Here is a 22861-nt window from a genome sequence, read left to right on the forward strand (position 1 = left end):
TTATAATCCTTATTTCAATAGAGAGAGCTACAGATTCAAGGTTAGCTTATAAAACAAATCACATTATGAACTTCAGCAAAATATTAATTTTATCTGGTACTCAAAACCGAATCTAGGCCACGTACATTCAAATACCTTAAACGTCATGGTTTAAATTGCATTTGGTATGCCAACCTCTGGCCAAGTCCTACAGCGAGTATTTTCATCCTGTCTTGGGCACTACGTTGCAGCTGGATATCGGAGGATGAATTTAGGAGACAGTGAAATTAGGGAAATTTTATGGAACGAATAGTGTAATATCTTTCTTCCCTGTATGTTGCTTGATATTCTAAAATTAGCAGTTTGAGCTGAAGACTGAGTGCATCTTTCGAGGCATCTGATCGGCTGCCCTTTCACGTCTGCTGCTGAGGTTTCACAGGGTTTGCACCGACTACTTCGGATACCTCAGTGCTGCATGAATATACGGCGTTCCTGGACGTCAGCTCATTTTAATAACTATTAAATGTGTTTTCTGAGTCCTTTCTGACTTGGCTCATTTGGGGTAAGGTATGAGAGAAGCTATGCTTCTTTATGCCATCTGTGGATTTAGGTGGATTTTATTTTCCTCTTAGATCGGAAGAGAGGAAATCAAAAGTTTGGTAGGAAAAGTTTGGGATATCGGAAGGGTGAGGTGCGTTACAGCTTGGCTTTTTCAAGAGCTGGTGAAGAGTTTGCCTATCAGGAGGACTTCCAGTAAAGTCCCTAGAAGGGGGTGCTGGAAAGGTGTTAGTTTTTTTATTTATTTTTTAATCTGGCTGTAAGACTAGTACCTAGTTTGACGGTTAAACACACATTGAGTAAAACAGTCAGCATCTCAGTCATCTGAAGTGGTTGGAGAAACTTCCCAATAGTCAGTGAAGAGGTTCTTTAGGTAAGGATTGAAATACTCAAAATATTTTTCCTGCCTCCATGTTATTAAGTGGTAAAAAGACATTTCAAAATGAAGAATATTTATATATGTATAAATTTCAGATACACATTAGAACTGCCTCTCTGACCACTGAACTTGCTGTAGATAGCAGCACTAGATATTCTCTTACTACAGAGGCACGCTCTCAGACCACCGAATCTAATATTCATCCTTGTTAAGGAAAGAGCAGAGCGGTCTTCAGCTCAATAACGTGGTCATGTTTCCAGTTTAGCTGTCAAAAAGCAGTTGGTTAGATAACTGCGGTGTTAATTTCCTGGGAAGACTGGGACGTCAGTTGATTGCGAATGTCCCGGCGCATAAATGCCTTCAGAAATACACTGGAAGAATCTCGGAACGAAATAGATTCTTCTCCAAGAGCTCCGCAAATCGCATTTAAAGCAGCTCGGGAATCTGTGCGGGCTTTGGCTGGTGTTACAGTTGGCTTGTTTTTCAGTGTCGGTCTGGGGACAGGAGGAGGCATTTCAGTTCTGGCACTGGCACAGGTCATTTTACTACTCTGCAAATGTTGTCCGTACATTCAGCTGGAAAACTCTCTTAAGACCTACTCAAAATTGATGTACAAGAGACTTGTAAAAACCAAACCAAACCAAGTTTCTGAGCAGAATACCTTTTTTCATAATCGATTTTTATTAAAGATGGACTGCAGGAGAAGAACTCTGCTAATTCTAGTCCGTATGACAAAAACCACATGGTTGTCATTCCCTACTGCATAAAACCATTTGCAGCTCATTTCAGGCTGTTTACCTATTTACATCAAAATAAATATTTTTCCTTCTGAAAACTATAAAGAGGATAAAAGGAAATGTATTTCACCTCTTATAACCGTGTACATTTTGCAAGAGAATTGTTATCTATCGGGATCAATTTATTTAGCTTTGTAGGTTTCCTAATGTAACTGTTCCTTTGAGGCAAATGATTTGTTTGCTTGCAAACTCAGGATTCAGCGTAGACTTGTTTGTGCTGCAGTAATAACACAAAAACCTTATTTTGTAATTTTTCATATTTTTCTAAATCAGCTGTAGCTGATTTTATTTTTGGTTTCTAACTTTCTATCGAACAGATGGAATACAATTAAATTCAGCGAGCGTCACATATTTGTGTGACTTCCTTACGTTTCTTTATAGAGCGGTGGATGTTCTCTACAGCCTGCTCCCCTGTCTTTCCAAACCTCATATTCGAGAACTAGTTTTTGTCACCTGGCACAGCTCTGCCGATACCGCTTTGCTTAGCGGTATTTCTGTATCCTAAGCATCTGTAGGTTTCCTCTCAGTGACCTTTCCCTGAGGGGAAAAAAATCTTTTCTTTATGACGTGTGGTTTGTTTCAGTTCCAAATGGCCTCTTTCACGTCTTCAAGCCTCCCCGTGACACCTGCAGTTACCGTATAACCGAGGGCTGTACACGCCGGGCATTATTCATTACGGAGATTGTTATTGGCATCAGAAGTATTTTATCCATAGCACGATGACCAAGTAGTATATTTTTCAACAGTTAGGCCAACAATTATGAATACAAACAATTACGAATAAGCCCTACAAAAACTAGACAAATCTAAATATCATGAATAGTGCCAGCATCACAAATGTTTGCCCGACAAATCTGATCGGATCTAACCGCTGACTGACCCGCAGTGCTGCCAGGGCTGGAGTGCCCCCACCCTCAGGGCCTATCTCAGTTTTTGCCTGTGTGCAGTACAGGACGTAGGCTGCTTTTCTGACCAGCTATAAGCAGCAAAATTTTGTCTCTAATAAAAAAAAAAATCAGTTTTTCCCCGCAAAGCAACTGTATATTTACAGGGTTTGTACCAAAAACTGTACGTTTGCATGTGAGTTAGCATATATGGTGGTCCCGTGAGAATTTGAGCAAATAAAATAGCAGACCTTGGAGAATCTTGTTTTGATGTACTCGTTCCATCAAACGCAAGGGTCGGGAAATTGGGCTTGCCATGCATGAGGCACACTGCAGAAAGGCAGCAGGCAGTGCTTGAATGCTGCCTAGAAAACTGCTGTCATTCCTCTGCTGTTAATTTCAGAGGTGAGGTCAGAAGGAACCCGTGGGGTTTCTGTTCCTGCTTTGGGCTCAGTGCCCCCAGCTCCGCTCTTTGCGCAGTGAAATCCCTGCGGGCTGAAGGTGCTGAGGGCTCGGGTGCTGTCACAGCGAGTACACAGCGACTTTCTGTGCTACGTCCTTGAACTGTACTCAGAAAAGGAAGGGAAACGAAGCCTCCTGCCCACCTGTGAAGGGCTGCATTTAGTGCCTGGCCCCGGCAGGGCGTTACACCCGGCGCCGCCCAGAGGCCTTGGGCCTGTGTCAGTACCTAGGGCCTGCCTCGTGGTGCAGGGGCTGGTCCAGGCACGACTCGGGCATCTTGCTCAGGGCACGTGCGCAAAGCAGCCGACTCGCTCAGCCTCCTTTATTTTCTGGTTGACCCCATCTTCCGAATCCCAGCGCTGTGGATTAGGGATTGGTGTGGTGGGTTTTCTGTTCTTGGCTTCGTGGCTTCTCTAATGATTTTGAGAATATATGTTAATGAGTGTTTATTTTTTGCATGCTGCCAGCAGAGTGAACTTTTTCTAATTTTGTTGCTGTATAAGGGATTGAAAACAGTTTGAGGAGTCATAACCACTTGGTTTTAAACATATGGGACGTGGGAGCGGATCTAGCAACAAGCTTAGCGATTCGGATGGGCTTTCATCTTTCCTAACATAGTCACACGTTATTAATGTGCATCATTTTAAGGTGCTGGCTGCTAACAGTCTGGTTTGTTGGCTACTTGTAAGGTTGCAGAATCGGAACAATTCAGGTTCAGGACCAGGTTGCTCAGGGCTTTACCCAGTTGGCTCTTGAAATCTCTAAGGATGGAGTTTGCACAGGCCCTGGGCAGCCTCTCCCTCCGCTTCCTCCCTCAAGGATAAGACCAACCTTTCTCCTTCTGTTCAACCACAACCTTCCTCCTTTCACTTGACACTCCCTCTGTTTCCCTTTTTACTACCTAGTTTGTAATGTTTAGGCCCAAATCCTACAAGCATTTGACAAGACGTATAACTCTTCAAGTAGGCTATGTGAAGTTGGAATTGAAGAATATCCCTGTCTCTCCTTCTGGGTTGTGTTAATAGGATGACATGGCGTTAGCGCGTGCCACATCTTGGAAGATCAGGATCCAGATAAACACTAATAATTTGGAAAATTGCTTAATACACTTGCAATCAATCCCTTTTTAAAAATTTTCTATTTCAAGCTGAATATCGCAGATGCCTAGGACCCAAAACATTGTCAGTGTTGGGAAGCCATTAAGATCAAAATTTTCAGCTAAACGTGTTACAGAGTAGAAGTAAGGTGAGAAGGAATGTAAGTTAATGACTATGGGTAGGAAATAAAAAGATGGAGAAAATTCCTAATCTGGTCATTTAGTTACCTGATTTTGTTATACTGATACCATCTTAGGAATTTGTCTACTTGTCTAATTTCACTTTGTATGCCATATTTACGTATTTTCATAATTATCATTGTCTAACCTTTACAATTGAACTACTTCCATGTGGCCTCTGTGCTACCTAGTTGACTTGTGTCACCGTGATTTTAACCTGTAGCAGCTGCTGGTTTATTGAGTGTTAAATTTCATAGATTCTAATAATAGGTTTTCAATTAAATAGCTGGAGCATGCCTTAAAATGTCACTGACAAAATTAAATACTGAAAACCAGCGTATATTATTGCAAAATTCTAAAGGAATAAAAAATAGCCAAATTAATGGTTGCTGCAGCTTTGAATATTTTTTTTCCCAAGAGCTACAATAGTGCAGTCTTGATATAAGTTTGTTTTTTTCCCCCCATGCAGAAATTGCCTAGCGATTTGATCATTTCCAGAAGCTAAAGTAACCTTGTAAAAACTATAGAGTATTTGTGACCTTTTTGACCAGAGGGAAGCTTAGCGTGAATTCCTTAAGATACTCCTTCACAGAGATAATTCCTGATAAAGGCCGTAGAATAATGCACAAAAATATTAAACAGAAGACTCATTTTCTCATAAAGATTCCTTTTCGAGGATTAAAATTCATGAGGGATGGTAATTTAAATAGAAACGGAAAGGGCAGTTCCACTAAAAGATAATCACGGAATAAAACAGCCTGTGAAGATTTTAGTGCACATGGGTTTGGGCTGTGATAGATTTGGTACAATTTCTGCATATCAATGTGATTTCTTCTTAATAACAAGATCTTGCTAGACCTCAGTATTAAGTTGACTTTGTGCTGACAATTTACCCTAGTAAGAGTTATCCTCTATACCTAAAAAATAACGGTGAATCTGCATTTAGTTTGGAAAGGATATATGGATATTTTTTTTTGTTTCTTTTTGTGAGTTTTGTTCTATAGTTTGTAGAAGACAGATGATTTTGAAACTGTTTTGCAACCTTTTCTTACATGGATACTGATGGAGTGGGTTCGTGTTTGACACATCAACACCTGACAAAAAGTTTGCTTATTTTTACTACAGGTGACATTTTTTGACTACAAATTTAACTGCTGTCCGGTGATTACTACAAAGACACGATGCAGAACACCTTTTGCTGTTTTAGACTGTTGCCGTGTAGCTGGGATTCGGTCATTAAAAGCTCTGTTGATAACATTGCAGCAAAAGAGTCTTGAAGCTGTCTTTGAGCCCAGAGCTCCACAAGACGTGGCACAACTGATCCCGTCCCTATTAGGATCCCAGTGACAGCAGGCTGCTGAAACCTTTGGGGTAATTGCTCCAGCCTTTCCCAGCCTTCACAGTAGCAGCTAAATGGGTATTTAATTGGCAGTGGAAGCAGCGAACTGATGTGTGCTGCAGGAGGAGGATGCAGTTAATGTTGCTCATCTCATGCAATGGAAGAAATCTGACCTGTGTTAGAATTTGTCAAGTTCCTGAGCGTATTTCTTATGGTAGCAACAAGTAAATTTTTGAGGGAAGTGGGGAATCAAATTTAGATGTTTCTTTTCCTACTGAATCCTAGAGTAGGAAAGTTTTTAATTTTTTGGGACCTTCTATTTTTAAGTGTTTCATTTTTGAACAGTTTCCTATTTATTAAAAAAGGAAAAAGTAACCTGGTTTTCCACTTTTTTTTTTAATTCTAAAAAGTTTGTATTCTTTTCAACACTAAGAGAACGTAAGAATAGATTTGGAATATTAGTAAAAAATACATACTTCATATGCAAAATAACTATTTTCAAAATCCTCTACTTGAAATGTTTACTAAAAGTATGAGCATTTTTGATGATAAAAAGCAACAAAAATAGCTTAGAGTACATCAGTGATTTGTCTTCCACACTGTCTTCAGCTTTTGTGCTAGATCAGATTAATATTCTGAGAAGTCATCGTGAGGAGAAGAATTTAATTACAGTGATTGTTTCTGCATTCTAGCTCCTCATCTGCTATACTTGACACCACAGCAGGTAGCTGGATTGTCAGTAGGGCAACTGATTCATTCCTCTAAGATGTTTCAGTTTAAAAATAGAGGTTTGAAAGACCTCCTAAGTCTTTTTTTAATGTTACTGTGTTAAAAATTGGATTACATTTTTTAAAAGCAAAGCCAATTATGGAAAAGTTAAGGTGTTCTTTTTGAGTTCCTGACTTGCCCCGTAAGGGTGCTGGTTACATTTTCTTTGGTGTCCCCCATCTACTGCTTGTGTGAAGGGGCTGACGATGCGGGAGGACAGCGGGTCCAAGCTGGGTAAAAATACTTCTACTAGTATTGTAAAAGCAGTCGGGGAACGTGCTGTGGGTGGGACGGGGTGGCCCTCCAGGTCTGAATGCTGACTTTACTGACTGCTGGCTGGGGCCAGCACCCTCAGAGGCGTTCAGGTTTTCAGTGCACCTTGGAAGGTTTAATCTGAGTGCAGAGGCTTTAATTTCTGTTCCTATAACGTGTTCTTTCTTAACTGTAACTGTATGCAAGGTTTGTCATGCGGTCCCTGCAGAGGTGCTGCCTCTCTCCTTGCACGTCGAGTTCAGGTTTAAGAGCAGCTTTAGCATCCTCCCTAATGAGATGCTTCATTTTGTTCGGAGGTTCCAGCACTGTAGTATTTGACTTGTGGGGAAGCGGAAGATCCTACAAGGCAATGTGTCTTAGTGGTGGTTTTATCAGCGAATTTCTCTTTTATCCTTTCTGGCTGCTTATCTTGTCATAGTAATTCAGTCTCCTCAGAGCTCCCCGGTTTTGCGCTGTCTTCTGGTTTTAGACTTCTTGCCTGCAGCATATATTCTCCTACTGTGTCAAAAAGCTGAGCTGATTTTTGCTAAAACTTCCCCTGGAAACGCTGCTTTAGGCGAACGCCCTGCATCGATAGCTTCAGTCCAAATGGCTGTTCTGGTGGGAAACGCTGGGGAGCCGGCTGGTAATGTATGAGGAGGGAAGCACTTCAAATCTGCATGGCTGCACGCTTTTCATTTGCAGCGCGTGTAAAGGGTAGAAACTGGAAAGTTCCTTACTTTTAAACCTGCTGGCTAGAAATCAAGTCCTTTAAAAATAAAATAAAATTGTTTTTGAAACAAAAAGAGCATCTCTGATGACGGAGCGCTATGTTGCAACTTCCATGTCTGCCCTGAGAAAGAAATTGTGTGGGTTGAGCTAACAGGGCAGTAGCACAGGCCTGTGTTATTTATATGCTTCTAAATACCAGTCTAAAGGAGATATACGTAAATTGGGTCCTTCCCCAGCACAAAACAGCATCTTGCTCTTTCCTACTTAGCTGTTAGGGAGAAAAGATGGAGTTGAAGTTTTCCATCCTTTCTCCTTTCACTTCTAGGCAGCTTGGGTGTAATGTATGAATAGGTGCAGGTCTTCTACCTGAATCAGAAACCGAGTAGAGAAACAAGGGGGGAAGTGGTTTTCAGACCTAGACAGCATTTGTATGTTCATTTTAGTTTGTATCTTTAGTTAATAACAGTCTTTATACATTTTCATCTGCACTATATTGCCTGACTTTCTGAAATACTTGCTGATAGGTTTCAGAAGGAAATCAAGAAATAAGTGCTCAGAATATTTTATCCCGTGGTACAGAAAAGAGAAGAAATCCCTGGTAGAACGATAATCTGAGTCACATTTATTTTCATCTTACCTGCACCACATGTAAATATGCAGTTGCTTTTCTTTAAGACTCTCTGTAATGGAGGATGATAATTAAGCTGTCAGTATGAAACACATCATCAAACTCCTGATGGCTTCGTGTCATGCCCACTGATTATCTGTTACTCATTACATAGCACATGGCAAAACGGGTCTCTTGGCTGATAAACTTTAGGAGGCGAACCTCTGCTTTAGAGAAAACTGAAACGTATCCTTTCACCTTGTGCACCTGATTCCGTTCTAGTGAGTAAACTCCAAGTATTTCCTTCTGGAGGAGAAATTCTAGCAGGTATAACCCATCTTTAACAAAGCCTTGAAGCAGTTTTGTCATGTTTGTAGGTTTGACAGTAACGAGCCAACCTGTATTCACCTTATGGAACCATAAACCTTCAAAACAAGTCTGTTAAAGGGGATTTCTGTATGCATGCAGCGAGTCTTCATTTGTGTGTTGCACGAAGACTGAGCAGGTCTGATTTGAAGAAGGTAGATGTGTGCTGTTCGTGTTGAGCAGGACGTATTTGCCCTGTATGTTTTAAAAACTTACCTACTACAAATGTAAAAGCCCGGGTAGTAATGATGTAATGGGTAGTAATTTTACTGATTAAACTACCTAAATTGAATCTGTATCTGATTATCTTTGCTCTAAAATCTCAAAATTGCTTCCTGAGTCCGGTTGTTACTGCTATGAAATCAATTTGGCACGTTGAGCTGTTGGACAGGAATTGGAAGTATCTCTAGCTATGTGACAATGCAGCTCGCAACTTGTAGCACTTCACATCTGAGAGCTGCAGCAGCGTACTGACCAAAGTCATCTATTTATCATTTTAGGCTTGAAAGCAGATGTCAGTTAAATTTAAGTAATTTAGTGAAGGTAAACTTATTTTCTGTTTTTTTTTTTAAACTGCTTCTGTGTATTGAGAAAAAACAAATGCCATTTTAATGAAGGCTACCATTTGATCTTCCGTTAATGAATAAATTGTTACTCTCATTCAGTAAGAAGTGGGAAGATTAATATTTTAACCTACCTGTAGATAATACACGCACTGTTCCTGCACGTGTCGCAGTTAGCCGTGTCTTGACCAGTCCGATATGAAAGCCTACAAAGATAAGAACGTGAGGTCATTAAAAAGCAATTTATTTTAACAAGTTTTTGCCTTCTATGATTGCTTTTCATAGAAATAAGAACTTCATTTTTTTTTTAAACTTTAGTATTGACCATACCAATCTAGCTATTAGGAAAACAGGATCAAAAATAGCATATTCAGCTTCACTGAGCCATGAGATGATGCTGTTTGGAAAACAGGTGATTAATGATCGGGAGGAGAAAATATCAGATTTATGTCAGTAATACTTTGTACACTGGTGAAGAGGGAAAACAACAAGGAAATGAAGTTAAGTGAGCCTGTTTTTTACATGTGGCTTTGGTGTACCACAGTGACGAACCATCACTGTGAATGGATAGTGTTCCTCTTCTGCAGACGAGGCAGTGCTGCTCTGCTGCCTTCTTGCCTTCTCAAATACATGAGGCTTTTCTAGTTCCTGGTGGACTTACAGAGCATAATAATGTAAAACGATGTCTGTTTAGTTCCCCCCCCCATATCAATGAGATGAAGATTCTTACTGAATCGTCTGAAGATCAGTTGTGGTGATATCCATGTCTTAAAAGGCAGAACATCCCATTTAACTAACATTCCCCTTATTCACCTAGCCTGCATCTCTCTTTTGTCACCCTTCAGTTTGGGGCATGGTACATTTTAATTTACCTAAGTATTGTCAGGTATGCAAGGATTTTTCTGTACACAGATGGAAATGTCATTAAAATAAATGTATTAAATTAAAAAAGCAAAATAGCCTGTATATCAGCACAAATGTTCTTGCATGCAAAAGATTTTAAAATGAAAATTGCTAAGTCAGTTTTTACATAGTAGCACTTTCCTTTTTTTATAGACTTACATATTTAAACTAGAGAATCATTTTAAGGTTTTTTTTTTCCAATTTGTGTAAAATACAGACTAGTATCTGCTGTTTCCTCCTAGTTACTTGTAAAAGAAATGGGAAAATACCTCATCTGTGGAAGTTTGAAGATTATGGGTCAGGGTATGAGTAATTTAAGGGAACGCTCCTGAGCTCAGGTTCTGTGCTGGAGCTTGAGCCATGCCTGGCCTTACCTGGGGACAGAGGGCCTGCTTCTCGCTTCCCTGGCCCCGTAACAGTCATGGAAAATCCCAGCGTTTGTGGAAATACTGATCTAATTTTTATGTAACAAACTATCAGGCCTCTCCAATACAAAATTTTAATGAAAAATGATATACAAATTGTTTATGTGCCTGTCCCTAACACAGAAAATGAGCATGTCCTGAATACATACGCTGCGTCACTTCTCCTTACTATTTAAAAAGCTTTGAGTATTGTTTTAGAAGTTTATTCGGCTCCTTATAAACACATATTTTATGTAAAACGTAAGTTTTTAAGAGAGAAGAAATCTCTCAGCGTGCCCTCGAAGGCCGCGACTGAACCTGACGTTCACTGCACCAGGCTGGGCTTTGCAGGTGACATTCCTCCTTCCGCTGAGACGCCCGACGGATGAATCGTGCCGGGTGCTGCCGTGGCCGCGTGCCCTGGCCCTGTGAGCAAAGCTCCTCGCACAGCGGTACCGGGGGCGGCACTTAGCGGGGTGGATCTGCTGCTTTAGCGTGAAGGCGCTTTTTCCTTCTGAAAGCAAAATGCAAGGTAGAGCTCTTGCTGTTCTGGGTTTTTTCTTTTTTCCCTTCATATTTTAAGGACGTGGTGGTTTTAAAACCTGATACCAAGAAATAATTTGGAATTATTTTCGTGTTGAGAAGTACACACTCCAGTTAACTGGACTGCTGAATCTGGACACATCTACAAAGCCAGATGTGCAAAAGGACTTCTGCAAAGCAGAACTCTGTACTGCGTGCTATTCCCTGGGAGGATGGGGGCACACGATGCTCCTTTACACCTGCTTGTACTTGTTTTTTGTTCCTTGGAGGCCCGAAGTAGTTTCTGTTTTCAGTTCCCCGTCAAGATCCTCCTGGAGGCAGACACTCAACTTGTCACCGCTGCATTAAACTTGGGCTTGTAAAATGATTTTTCCAAGCTATTGATCAAATTCTAAAAACTGTCTCTGCAAGACCCAGCCCCTGAAGTTTACAGATCAGTTGCTGGAAGCCTTTATTTCCCGCAGACAGGGGCGGCAGTTAATTTAATAACCACCTTCGGAGGAACGCAGCACGGGTGCCTGAACGCCTCTGTACAGATAAAGACATAAACGCGCCGTGCCGGGTGCCAGTTTTTTTTCATTAGATGTCAGTTGGGACGTTTTTATTTCTCCGTGTAAGCCTGCAAAGTACCTTTTAATATACAGGTAATTAGCTGCTTCGTAGACTAACGACCTCCTGCTCTCCGGCAGCCTGTGCTGTTCTGCACCGCGCTGCTGGTCTGTGCGGCTCACGCCGGGCCGGCCTCTGCTCTCTGTCAAGTGCTTTGTCGAGGTCCCCCAAGCCCAGTTACCAGAGCAAAGCGTAGCACCCAGGTTATTTATCCCGCCTATACCTGTCCTCCTGGCTCCTCGTGCGATGAGCGTCGTGACAGGGTGATGATGACGAGTTGTTATTTCTTTTACTGGGATACTTGAGAACCACGATTTCAGCCGGGGATGAGGAGGAGGTGAGAATTTCCTCTTTGAACGAGAGGGGAGGAGGAGGAGCAGGGCTGCGTGTGCTGGGGGCAGGCACCGGAGCAGAGCAGGACAGCCCCGCGGCGCTGGCATCTCCCAGCGACACCCCGCTCGCTCCGGCACAGGACTTGGGAGCTCTTCCCCAAGAAGCCATACGGGATCAGACACCCAAATGAACGCACAGCGGTACGGATAATCATGCAGATGTGGAATCGCTACCCTCTCTGGATGCTCCGTAACGAAGAAGCGTACCTATGGGCACTCCTAGTTCCTGAGGTATCCAGCCAGCCTCCCCCAGCACCGTGCCCGTCGTAACAAAACGTTTTAGTTGTGATAAACTCACCAGAAGTTAGTAGGCTGGTCACCCACTTAGCAAAAGCCACGCTCTAGTTGATCTTAATGTGGACGTGCCAGTTCAGTCGTGAACTGTGGTCCTGCTTCCATAACTGAAAATTTTTATTTATTTATTTTTTAATCTTGTTTTCAGGACTATTATTCAAATTAATTTCTAAAGCATATGATGATCTTTTAATGCTTAAAAACGTATTCCTTAATTTATGGTATAAGGCAGGCTCAACCTGATAAAAAATGATCCTTTGGTATCAGCATTAAAAATGATTTGAATTTGATCCCTTTGAAATTGTGATTTCCCAGCTGCCACGTTCAGCACTGCTTGGTTTTAGCCTCACCGTCACCCACAAACTGACCTGTTCACAATTAGCTGTTCCAGTCTCACGGAATTTATCATCAACTGTTCTTAAAGTATCAATTTTCCTTCTTGAATCTTTTCAGCTTTTTCAGGGAGGACTTTTCTTTCAAACCCCAGTTCAGGTGATGCTGCCTCTTCAGCCAAGCCCGCGCTGTACAAGTGGTGGTACAGCACAAATGCAATTACTTAGAAATTAAACTCTTTCTAAAGGAATTCTGTTGTTTTTACCCCAGGGCTTTGGGCTTTCACTTTCTTGTTTTCACATAATTATCTACATTAATGCTTGCATGGAATTTATCTGCTTCATGCCAGCAAAGATTTTACCATTAGCACAGTGGTTTTGCACATAGACCTTACACGATGAGGTTGGATTTGAAGTACAAAGTTACTGAAAAATAGAGCAGCTAAAGATTGTTTTCCTGTCAGTGCTAACTGCTAGAAACAGTCTGCGAGCACAGTCTGGGCACTGGGCTCAGATCAGTGTTCTGGTTGTGCTTTCTGTACGAGATGGGGTATTTCAAATAAGTGTTTCTCTTGTCTCCCTTATAAAATAATTTAGAAGAGTTCAGGCTACAGACCAGTAAATTTTTTCTTCATTGGTATAAACTCGTATTTTTCAATTTGTATTTAAATGTGTAAGCGTGAAGTTTTTCACAAAGCTTCCTACTGAAAACTTGTTTGCTTTTTAGGGAACTGGCTTTGGTCTCTCTGAGATCCAAAGCGGCGCGCTTCGCTGTGCACTGGGGGGTGCCTGGGAGCCAGGGGTTCCCCCAGGCTGCGACTCCCGTGGGCAACGTGCTTTATGTAGCAATAACTCATCGTTACGCCTTGCAGCTTCATTTCCCGCTTTTAACGTCATGGTTTTGGGCATGCTGCATTGGTTTACGTGTAAGAAATACCAGATTTCGTAACTTTGGTCGACAAAACTTGTGGCTGTTGAACGACCTGCTTTTGATGTTGCCCTTTTGGCGTACATTGCTTTTGATCTCCCCTAACGAAAATCCAGTAGCTTCATTCTTTGATACCTCACACCTCGTATTTCCGTTTCCATACGGATGCAGATGGGCCTGGTCAGTGCCGTGTACTAGGGGATGGAGGCGCTGGAGGAGGGATAGATACCGGTCACTGCCATTGCCGTGTCTGCATCCAGTTGGCCGGGTGACCGAGCAGAGGGTTCTTCGCACTCGGTGCTTCACGTGTGGTTGCCAACTCCGCCGCGTGTTATTTTCAGGAGGCTTTTATGTTCCTGCATTTCTTTTAGCATTCTTGGCACAACTGGAGCTCAACCTCAATTAACACTTCCAAGTAGGAAAATACGATAATGAAGAGCAGCCGTTTGCTGATATGGACTGGCAGTTACTAATAATAGGCAGGAATTTCAGAGCAGCCTGAAGGAATTACACCTTCAAAACGCCTGTGAAGTGCAGGATTTGTGCACCTGCTTGAGGCATCTTTTGGAAATCCCAACTGCAACACCTTAAAACCATCTTTGCATTTGAGTAGGTTTTTGCAAATATAAATTAGAGACCTGACTGAGCTGAGAGAGGGAAGCTTAGGTCTGTACGTACTGAATTCCTTCGGTCGTTCAGGAGGTAGCTAGGGAGGGGGCACTAATTCGAGTATCCTGAGCAACTACTGAAAACAAAGAAAATCTTATAAAGCGATTTGGAGGGTAATTCTGTTACATCCGGGCGTCTTCCCTTACCCTCTGGGATGTAGGCAATGCTTCATATTAATGGAGTTACTTAATGGCATGGTTTTACAGAAGTGCCTGCGCCTCGGAGCGCGTTTATGCTCTGCTGGGTATGCTCGTTAGATGAGACTGATGTTCCTCGTGCTTTTATGTACTGCCACCAACAAGGAGGATAAACAGGCTTCAAGGACTTTTTTTTTTTGGTGGTGGTGTTTTTATTAAAATACAGTGAAACAAATTCTCTTAAGAAGGCAGCGAGCCTTTGAAGTTGTTCTGAAGTGACAGCTCTGGGCAGCGCTGGGTAGCTGAGGCAGGGTGGGCCTTGGGTCTCCTCGAGTCTGGGTATAACTGGGGACTGTTTCCATGCCTTGCCTCCTCCTGCTGGGACTATACAGAGCACAGAGAGTTCAGCACTCTTAACGTTACCTGGGTTTGCAGAATAAGGCCTTAAAAATAAATAGTTCAGTGGTGAACTTTTCAAAACCCGTGTTTCCTACTGCTAAGCGTTGAAGAGTAATGTGGCTGATAACCAGGCTTCGGGAGGGAATTATCCATCCTTGTTATTAACATAATTTGGCCTCTGGCACAATAAGATGACTTCGCGATGTTCTGCGCGTTGTAGGTGTCTTTATGACGCGAGTGGCTGTGTTCTAGCTGTGTAGATACAGGAAGATCACTCGATAGGTTTGGCAGATAAAACTAAGCCCTGCTTAGCCACAGTCTTAGTCTAACCCAGGAAAGATGCGGCATCGTATCGGGACGGAAAGCCGCCTCCTATAAACACACTTCTATCAGCACAATCCTGTTTCTGCTGGATTAACAGCTGCCTCTGGTTCCCCGAAGAAGCCGCGTTCAGAGCAGGAGATACACGCAGGGATACTGCACGTGGGGTCGGCACGAAGCTCACAGAAAGCTGTTCTGGGAAGTCACTGGCCCAGTGGATCAGTAGAAGAACTGACACAGCCTTACTGTTGCCCTGTTTTCATTATGCGGAAAACCACCAGTTAACAGCTGTCATTTATAGGTGACAGCGGTACAGCCAAAAAATAAATAAATCAAGAAGAGCGGTGTTGAGCTCAGAGCAATTGACTTGATTGACTTGCTGCTTAACCATTTAGTTTGCCTCCATCTGGATGCAAACACTGAGTTGTTCCATTTCAGGCGTTACGTTTTTTCTCCTCTGCTTTCACCTGAAGCTTCAATTACTTTATTTTTTTTTTTCCTCTGGAGTTTTTTTGACCTTACTCGCTTCCCGAGCACAAGCCTTGGGGGCGCCCTGGGCTGTGCCTCCCAGTAACCACGCCTGAGTGGGAGAGGATCTGCGCACACAGCGGTGTGATGAGCAGCGCAGGGTCCTTGGAGCACTCAGAGCAGCTAGAGAAAGAGGGGCTTTAGCGTGCCCTCCCTCAGGTTTGGCTGTCTTATGTGGAATTTAATTGCGTTTAAAACAGACTGAGTGTTACAGCTATGAGTAGAAGCAACTCTTTGCCAGTGCTGTGCTTTGCAGCACCCTGAAAGGGCTGCGAGCTGCCTGGTACCTCCAGTGCTCTCGGCACCACCCAGCCAGGAGCTGTTGCGTGAATTTTTAGCAAAGTCATGTGGACTTGTAGTGTGGATTTGCCTTCGTGGTGGGGCTTTCCCATCCCGGTCCGAAGCTGTCAGCACGGCTTTCCTTGGGACCACCGAGATAGCTGGCAGCTGCAGCAAAGCTCCGTGCCTGTGTACTGGAGCTCACGTGCAGAGACGGGAAGGGACAGGGCTCAGGCAGAAGCTGTTCTGGCTCTGGGGTACGTTGGGAGTCTGGGGGTGCTCACGTGCAGACCCAGGCACCAGCAGCTAAATGCCCCGATCCCAATGGCACGGTGCATGGGGCACCTGGGTGCAACGTTACCGTCTCCTTCCTGGCACAGATTCCGTGATGGCCAGCATCAATGGGGTGGTTTTCTTTGGGTAGTCACCAGGTGGGGATTAGCTGAACCTTAACGAGTCCAATTTTCCTCTCCGAGAGGCCAGCAGCAGCCCTGAGCTGCAGGAGCGTGGGGGGCAGCGCGCGGAGGGCAGGCTGGGGACGGGCAGGGTCGTCCTGCTGGGTACCAGTACGTTTTCATATTAAAAACAGAGCCAAAACGACGAAAAAAAAGGCTAAAGAAACTACGCACAAATTCACTAACTCATTTTTGAAAGTTGTTTTTAACTGATGGTGGAGGATGGAAGTGGAAATTCTGTTAGGCTCTAATAGCAGAATCATTTTCCCGATTTTTTTCCATATCTTTCTTGTTATTACAGGGCTCATATTATTCATTCGGTCTCTGAAAGTACTTTGAAATGTACCGGAGCTCAATGGTGAGATTTTTTAGGCTGTTTCCAAGACAGTAGTTTGTTGTTTTTTACTGAATCCTGACAGTTGGAAGCAGATGACTAATTTTCTTTTTGAGGTATTTGCACTGTGGGCGTATGGCATAACTCCCAAGACAGCAATTCAAGTGCTTTCACCCCGTAAATACATTTTTATATTGTACTCAGGTTAGTTAGGGAGTGAGGGTTTAAAAAAAAAAACACAAAAAACACAACACAAAGCAACCAACATATTTCAGTAGGGCTGCCTAGTGATTAAAACCCAACCAAACAAAACAAGCAAACAAAAAACAACCCACAACCTTGTGAATCAAAAGAATTAAAAGGTATTTCGAGTGAAATCAGAAAATTTTGTAGGCATTACGAGTGTTTGAGGTCTAGCATCTCTCTTGAATACGTTTGTGCCTCTGTCATATCACCAAAAAATGAGAAGGATAATTAAAATGTCGGCAGTTTGTGTATCAATAATTCAGGGAATTTGTTTGCTCTGGCTCAGTAGCAACTGTACCGCTGGCTGGCAGTCCTCTGGGGCAGCGCTTGGTTATCTGGCACCCGGCTTACTCAGCAGTTACACCCCGAGCTCTGGGTTTGCCCCTTGCGCTGTGGTTTGCTCCAGACCTCAGCGTCGTCATTCGGATGCTGGGAGGCTTCTGAACCTGTGCGGTGTTTCTATAAGGGAGAAGTTTCTATAGGAGAAGTAAGAAGTCAGGTATTTTTTCATAATTTCAAAGCAATTGAAATTTCGGTGCAAGCTCAAATACTTTGTGTGAAAGAAATATATGAGCCTGTGCCGGGTTAGGGTCGTAACTGGTACCAGCCACACTGTGCAAACCTCAGAGCCGGTGTAAAATCCCACGTGCTGCACAGTGGCATAAAATTAAGAAGACGGAGTACAGTTGCTGGCCGGTGTTCTTGCTGCAGGGGTGGTGCTTTCAAGAAGGTTAGTACTTGCAAGAAGGAAAAACAGAAGGAAGGCCCTTGGAAGTAGGTCTCTGTGGGCCTCGGCGCTTTGTTTTCTCATTTCCCTAAATGACGGTTTGGTTTCACTGCAGTGCAGGAGGATCGGTGGAGAAGCAGCTCTGCATCTGCTAGAGCTCTGTACGCAGATGCTCTGCAAGGTCCCATCTCACAAGTTTTTTTCTGAGCTCGTGTAGATGGCAGTGAAGGGAACAAATCTCCTCGTTTACCGAAGCGATGTCCGAAGTCATGCCAGGTTGAAGCACTCTGGAGCGCAGATTGCCTTGCTAATGTCGAGATACCTCTGCTCATCTCTGCAGTGCAGTTTGGCTGAGTTACGTGACCATGCTCAGATTCTCTCTCATCTTCTTACTGATAACCAAGAGGAAAAAGATAGCAGAATACCCTATCTAATGGTCTGTTCTCTCCTAGTTTATTCGTGCAACAAGTGACGTGGTGAAAAACACCCCCTATCATCCTGCTGCCCAAATGCTGTTAATAAAGAGGGGCAGGCACGGCTTGGGGTGTTGGGAGAGGCTTCCAGCAGCCTGCAGAAGGGCACTTTGCCTTCACAGCTGCCCTGGGACCCAGCTGATCCCTATCCCACTGCTGATAGGCAGAAATGAACGCTCACAATAAGCTGCTGCAGAAAATCCATGAATTGTAATCTGTTAAAGTGCTCCTTTTCTAAGTGTTTGCATATTACATGGAAAAATGGCTCGGTGAGTGGGAAGAATAACCTAGTACTGCCTGCAGGCAGCAAATGCGTGCCCACGTTGGGCTGTGCCGTATATCTTAAATCAATTACCTATTTACTCATCCATCTTCAAAATTCCTCCGTATTTGCAACGTCCAAAATGAAGCCACAACAAGAAGATGTGAAGCAGTGTAATAGGTTTTTTTTAGGGTCTGAGCTGAGAACAGGACCTGGGTGTTGTAATTGAGGAAGAAAGCCAGCGGTGACGCTGGGGGGGAGACAAACAGACGTGTGCCTGGGAGCTCCCTGGCATACGAGGCATTTCCCTCCCCTTTCTGAAACAACCCGTGGATATCTGAGTCCTGCTCCACTCCTCGTTGTCCCTCAGCTCTGTGAACGTGTCCTCTCTTCGGACTGACCTGCACATTTCTTTCTTAGCTCTGGAACTGGGGCAGCCAGGAGCCCCACCAGGTTAAAAACACGACGCCCCTCTTCAGGCAAACCTTTTTACTGAAATTGTCCGTAGTCAAAATCCATTTTTCCCCAGTGAGATGAAAGCCAAGTGTGCCTCTGTGTACGCACATAAGGCTCAGAAGTAGGTGTCAGTTAGAAATCTGGGGATTAATCTCTTGCAGAACCAACAGCGGTGAGAAACTTGACGCCGTAAAGCTCATTTTGCTCATTTTTCCATGACTGGATAGAGATGTGGCTCACCGCTCTGTCTCTTTGGAATCTAATACTACGACATTCAAAATGCTGTTATTAAAGGATTACTCTAATTGTGTAAAGTGAAAACCGGTAATTCGGTACCTAAATAACATCCTCTTTAAAAGACTGATTTAGCAGAACTCTCCTTGCAGGTATGTAATTTGGACAGCTCGGTGACAGTTGGAAAAGCTTCCCTTACGATCTGCAGCAATTCATACGGATATATTTAGCCAGAACACGAGTCTGCTTACACTTTTTTTTTAGTCATTCATTGTAAGACTTCACCGGTATTTCCGTTTTTGAACTGTGGAAGTTTGCTTTTCTTGGCCTTCGTGTTAGTGCAGCCGCCCCGATGTAACAGTGGAGCCGAGATCTCCCTTCCTGGAGGGCTGCTGAACCCCCCCGAAACAGGGAGGTGGGGTCCCGAGTGCTACCTGCTCTGGTTTCTAAAATCTGGTGAATAGCAACCAGACAGAAATCGCACGCTTTTTCTGAATACGCCAAAGAGTGTTTCATCCAGTCGTGCCGTGCGGTACCTGCGGCTAGCAGCCGGTATTTAGCCAAATGAGTTCCGTGCCCCGAGACGGGGAGCGGTCCTCCCGTCGTTTCTGGAGAACACGGAGTAAGCACTGAGCTCCAATGACTTTGTTTAAAAAGGTTTTTTACCTAAAGGTTTAAACCTAAAGGTTTGCCCTTGCTTTTTGTCCACCTTGACAGTATGATCTGAAGCTTTGATTACAAGCAGTGGAAAAAATTTGTTCAGCTCTTGAAGGAAAAAAAAGTATTCGAAGTATGAATGCCATCAAGGCTGGAAGATCTCCGAGCCGCTGTGCTGTGAAATACAAGTTGTGTGCCCACTCCTACCGAACTCCACATTGTTTTTCAGTGATCTGCTTCAGGAAGAGTATAACAGGAGGCTAAACCTCGAATGATACAGGATCTTGTAACGAGCAGCCTGGCATGTTCATCTTTCAGTTGAGGTTACAGAGAATTTGAAACTAGAGGGCTCAAGGATGGGCGTGTGGCTGCAGCAGGTACTGAAATAGTCTCCATTGGGAAGTGCACGGCTGTGTCATGCAATGAATTCTTGTCTAAAAAATACAAGGAGCTGAGGGGTGTCGGTGTGTGGCACACCGCTCCGCCTTGGTTTGTGCTGGGAGAGAGGCTGGAGCGCTGCTGTATAGCTTGGAAAACCAGGTTACCTGCTGCGAGGGCAGGGAAACGGACTGCTGTGGCGTCCCGGAGCTTCTCCTGCTCTCAGGGAAGGGTAAGTGAGCATCTGAGATGGCCGAGGGAGCAGCTGCAACGGGGAGATGAGCACAGAGCAAGGGGCAGAGAACCCGGGACGTGTCCACAGGTAGAGAGTTGGTCTTAAAACTGCTTTAATGAACTAACCCCGGAAAAAGAGAAATTTTCACGGAATACACTTTGAGTATGGCTCAAAGTTTATGGAGTGATAGACCTTTGGGGCAGTGACAAAAATCTGGCAGTTTGGCTCTTCGTAATTAGAAATATCTGTGTGCTTACAACAAAGAGAGGGAATAATTATAGGATGGCTGCAAGGAGAGGAAGGGGGGGGGGTTGTTGTTGGAACTAGAAAATAAAAGTGCTGCTTCAGTATGGATTTGCAGTACAGTAGTGGAACACTTCAGGTGAAGCTGATCTCGGTGGGAACAGCGGGACCAAATGATACACAGAGGGATCAGGATAGTCAAAACAATTGGTTGGAATCACAAGGCCCACGAAGCACTGATCTGTGCAGAAATTACTTATTTTCCCTGACTATGGAGGATGCACGTGAAGAGATTTCCTGATTTCCTGCATGCCATAGGACGGTGAATTGTTACAGCCTCCGAGACGTCTTGGTACGTCTAGTTCAGGAAAGGTTTGTAACCGGTGTGTGCTCTGAAATAGGACAGTGGCTGTTACAGCAAAGGGATTATAAAGAAATCGAGGAGGTGGTCTTAAGCAGACTAATGGCCAGAATGAATTCGCCAGCTCCCCAGGATGGACCAAACACGTCTGTGAAGATCCCCCAGGGGAAAGTCGAGCCGCTGCAGTCCCTGCGTTTCAAAGGTCTGCTGTTGTTGTGTCCTGAAACTTGGCTGCACTAATATGATGCAAAACATGATGTCATTTGGGAATCGCGGATAAAACTGGTTGTGTTCTTTGGGTTTTCATGTCTTACTTTACAGTGCAGTTGTCTTCTTTTAAGCTTATCTACGGATTGCTTTTCTCCATTTCCAGGTTTTCTCTTAGAAACAATTTTCTTAAACGTTTCCTGTGCTATGTCTGTAATTGAAAAAGCAAAACAAAACCGGAGAGGTTACAAAAAAATAAAAAACAATCCCGAACAAAGCCATGTCATATCATTTCTGCAGCTACTCCGTTATTTCCAAAGGCTGTGTTTTTCAGGGGTATATTTGTAAGCTTTCTGAGCTTACCCTTCTCCTTCTGTGACATAAGGAACTTGCCAGTTTTTAAGAGTGTTGGCTCGTGCGTAGGTGGATTGAGGTAGACAGCAGAGGTTGTCACTGCCTTTATTTGCTCTTTCCCCTTCGTCTGAGCTGAATAGCTGGACTGCGCTCAGAGCAGCTTCTGAAAAAGGAGGAAAGCAAACACGCTGGGCAATAATTGCTTCGGCTATCTGACTTTCGTTCGCCATCATTCCTGAGGCAGGACAAGTTTATGTTCAGCCGTGTGATCCTGGGGCGGTTGCTGGCAGGATTGTTAAAGCAGAAGGAGCTGGGTGCGGGTGCTGCCCGCACTGCCTGGAGCCCTTCTCTCCTCTTCGGTTTAAACATCCAAGCAAACACGGTTTGGCTTTGTTTTGCTGCTGAAAAATGATAATAGAGACCCAAATATCCTGTGTTCACTGCGAGGAGACTTGAAATGACATTCAGATTCCATCCAGGAGATCATATTGCTTTCAGAGCCTCTTCAAAGGCGCCGTCAGAGCTGCTGCTGCTGCCTGGGACTGCTTGTTGCAGCAGTGTTTGCTGAGAGCTCTTTAAATTCCTCAACCACTGTCTGCTAAGAAATGAATATAAATGATCTCTGAAACAGGCTCATTTAACTGTTGCCTAATACGTAGCATTTGGCCTGGCAGAGTCAAAATACTGTGACTCATTTTTGTACGGCAAATTGAGTACTTTGTTTATTAAAATTACTGATTTATTGTATAATGAGAAGGGACTTGATTGCTGTTACTTCTCACGCTGAAGATTTAAAGGGCAGGTCACGGGTGTTCTCCAGCTGCAAAATATTTTCGATTATCTGTTCATCTTCCGAATACTTCACTGTTACATATTTCATAGGCTGTGCCGTAGGTGGCCGGGTTTGGAAATCAGTGAACTTACATTTTGCTTTCACTCTCAGTGGCCTTAGGGAGGCTCCTTACAGGTAAACAGAGCAGAATTTTGCCTCGCTTAGCTGAGGGCACTGTGCTTCAATATGGACAAACGTCTGCAGCTGTTAGAGATGGCTAATAGTTTGCTCTGAATTACGTTTGCTTTGTTTTCTTGTAAATAACTTGTGTTATAACGCTGCACCATGCCTCATGTAATATTCAGCATTTTTGCCCCCTCTTGGAAGTCTGAATTGAAGCTGTAGCTCTGCTGCTTTTGGCCATGCCTGACTTAACACAAAGGTTGGTTAATGCCTTTGGCTGTGATGTAATTTTTTCCTTTTTTTTGTAGCGGCTTCCACATAGTAAGATACAATCACCGTTTTGCCAAGTTTTATTAAGTAATGATGCACGTGAGAAATGTACAATTTCAATAATCTTCAGTGGGAGCATGCGTGGATGTCACAAGCTTGCAATAATGATTTCTAACCTGCCCCCAAATCTGTGACGTGCTGTTTAGGTTTAATGCATTACAATTGTGCTGCACCCCGCGGTTTTCCCCGATGGCCCAAAGTTTGCATTCTGTGACCGGTCACCTGGGCCTGACCCCAGGTCAGAGAGAAGAGTT

General features: G+C 43.7%; 2 protein-coding genes across 8 annotated transcripts in view; one reads left to right on the plus strand and one right to left on the minus strand.

Annotated features, from left to right (window-relative positions):
- DOCK1 (dedicator of cytokinesis 1) overlaps window positions 1-22861 on the plus strand; it is a 281310-nt gene that overhangs the window by 92798 nt on the left and 165651 nt on the right. The gene's annotated exons all lie outside the window — the stretch shown is intronic.
- The window catches only part of INSYN2A (inhibitory synaptic factor 2A), a 45568-nt gene that overhangs the window by 3843 nt on the left and 18864 nt on the right, over window positions 1-22861 (minus strand). For all 4 annotated transcript variants that reach the window (XM_080596637.1, XM_080596636.1, XM_080596635.1 and 1 more), the window contains one exon: window positions 9097-9168. In XM_080596637.1, the coding sequence (XP_080452763.1) occupies window positions 9097-9168 (72 nt within the window). The remainder of the gene's footprint in view (window positions 1-9096; window positions 9169-22861) is intronic.

Source organism: Anser brachyrhynchus (assembly GCF_964034855.1).
Source record: "Anser brachyrhynchus genome assembly, chromosome: 6".
Taxonomy (NCBI): Eukaryota; Metazoa; Chordata; class Aves; order Anseriformes; family Anatidae; genus Anser; species Anser brachyrhynchus.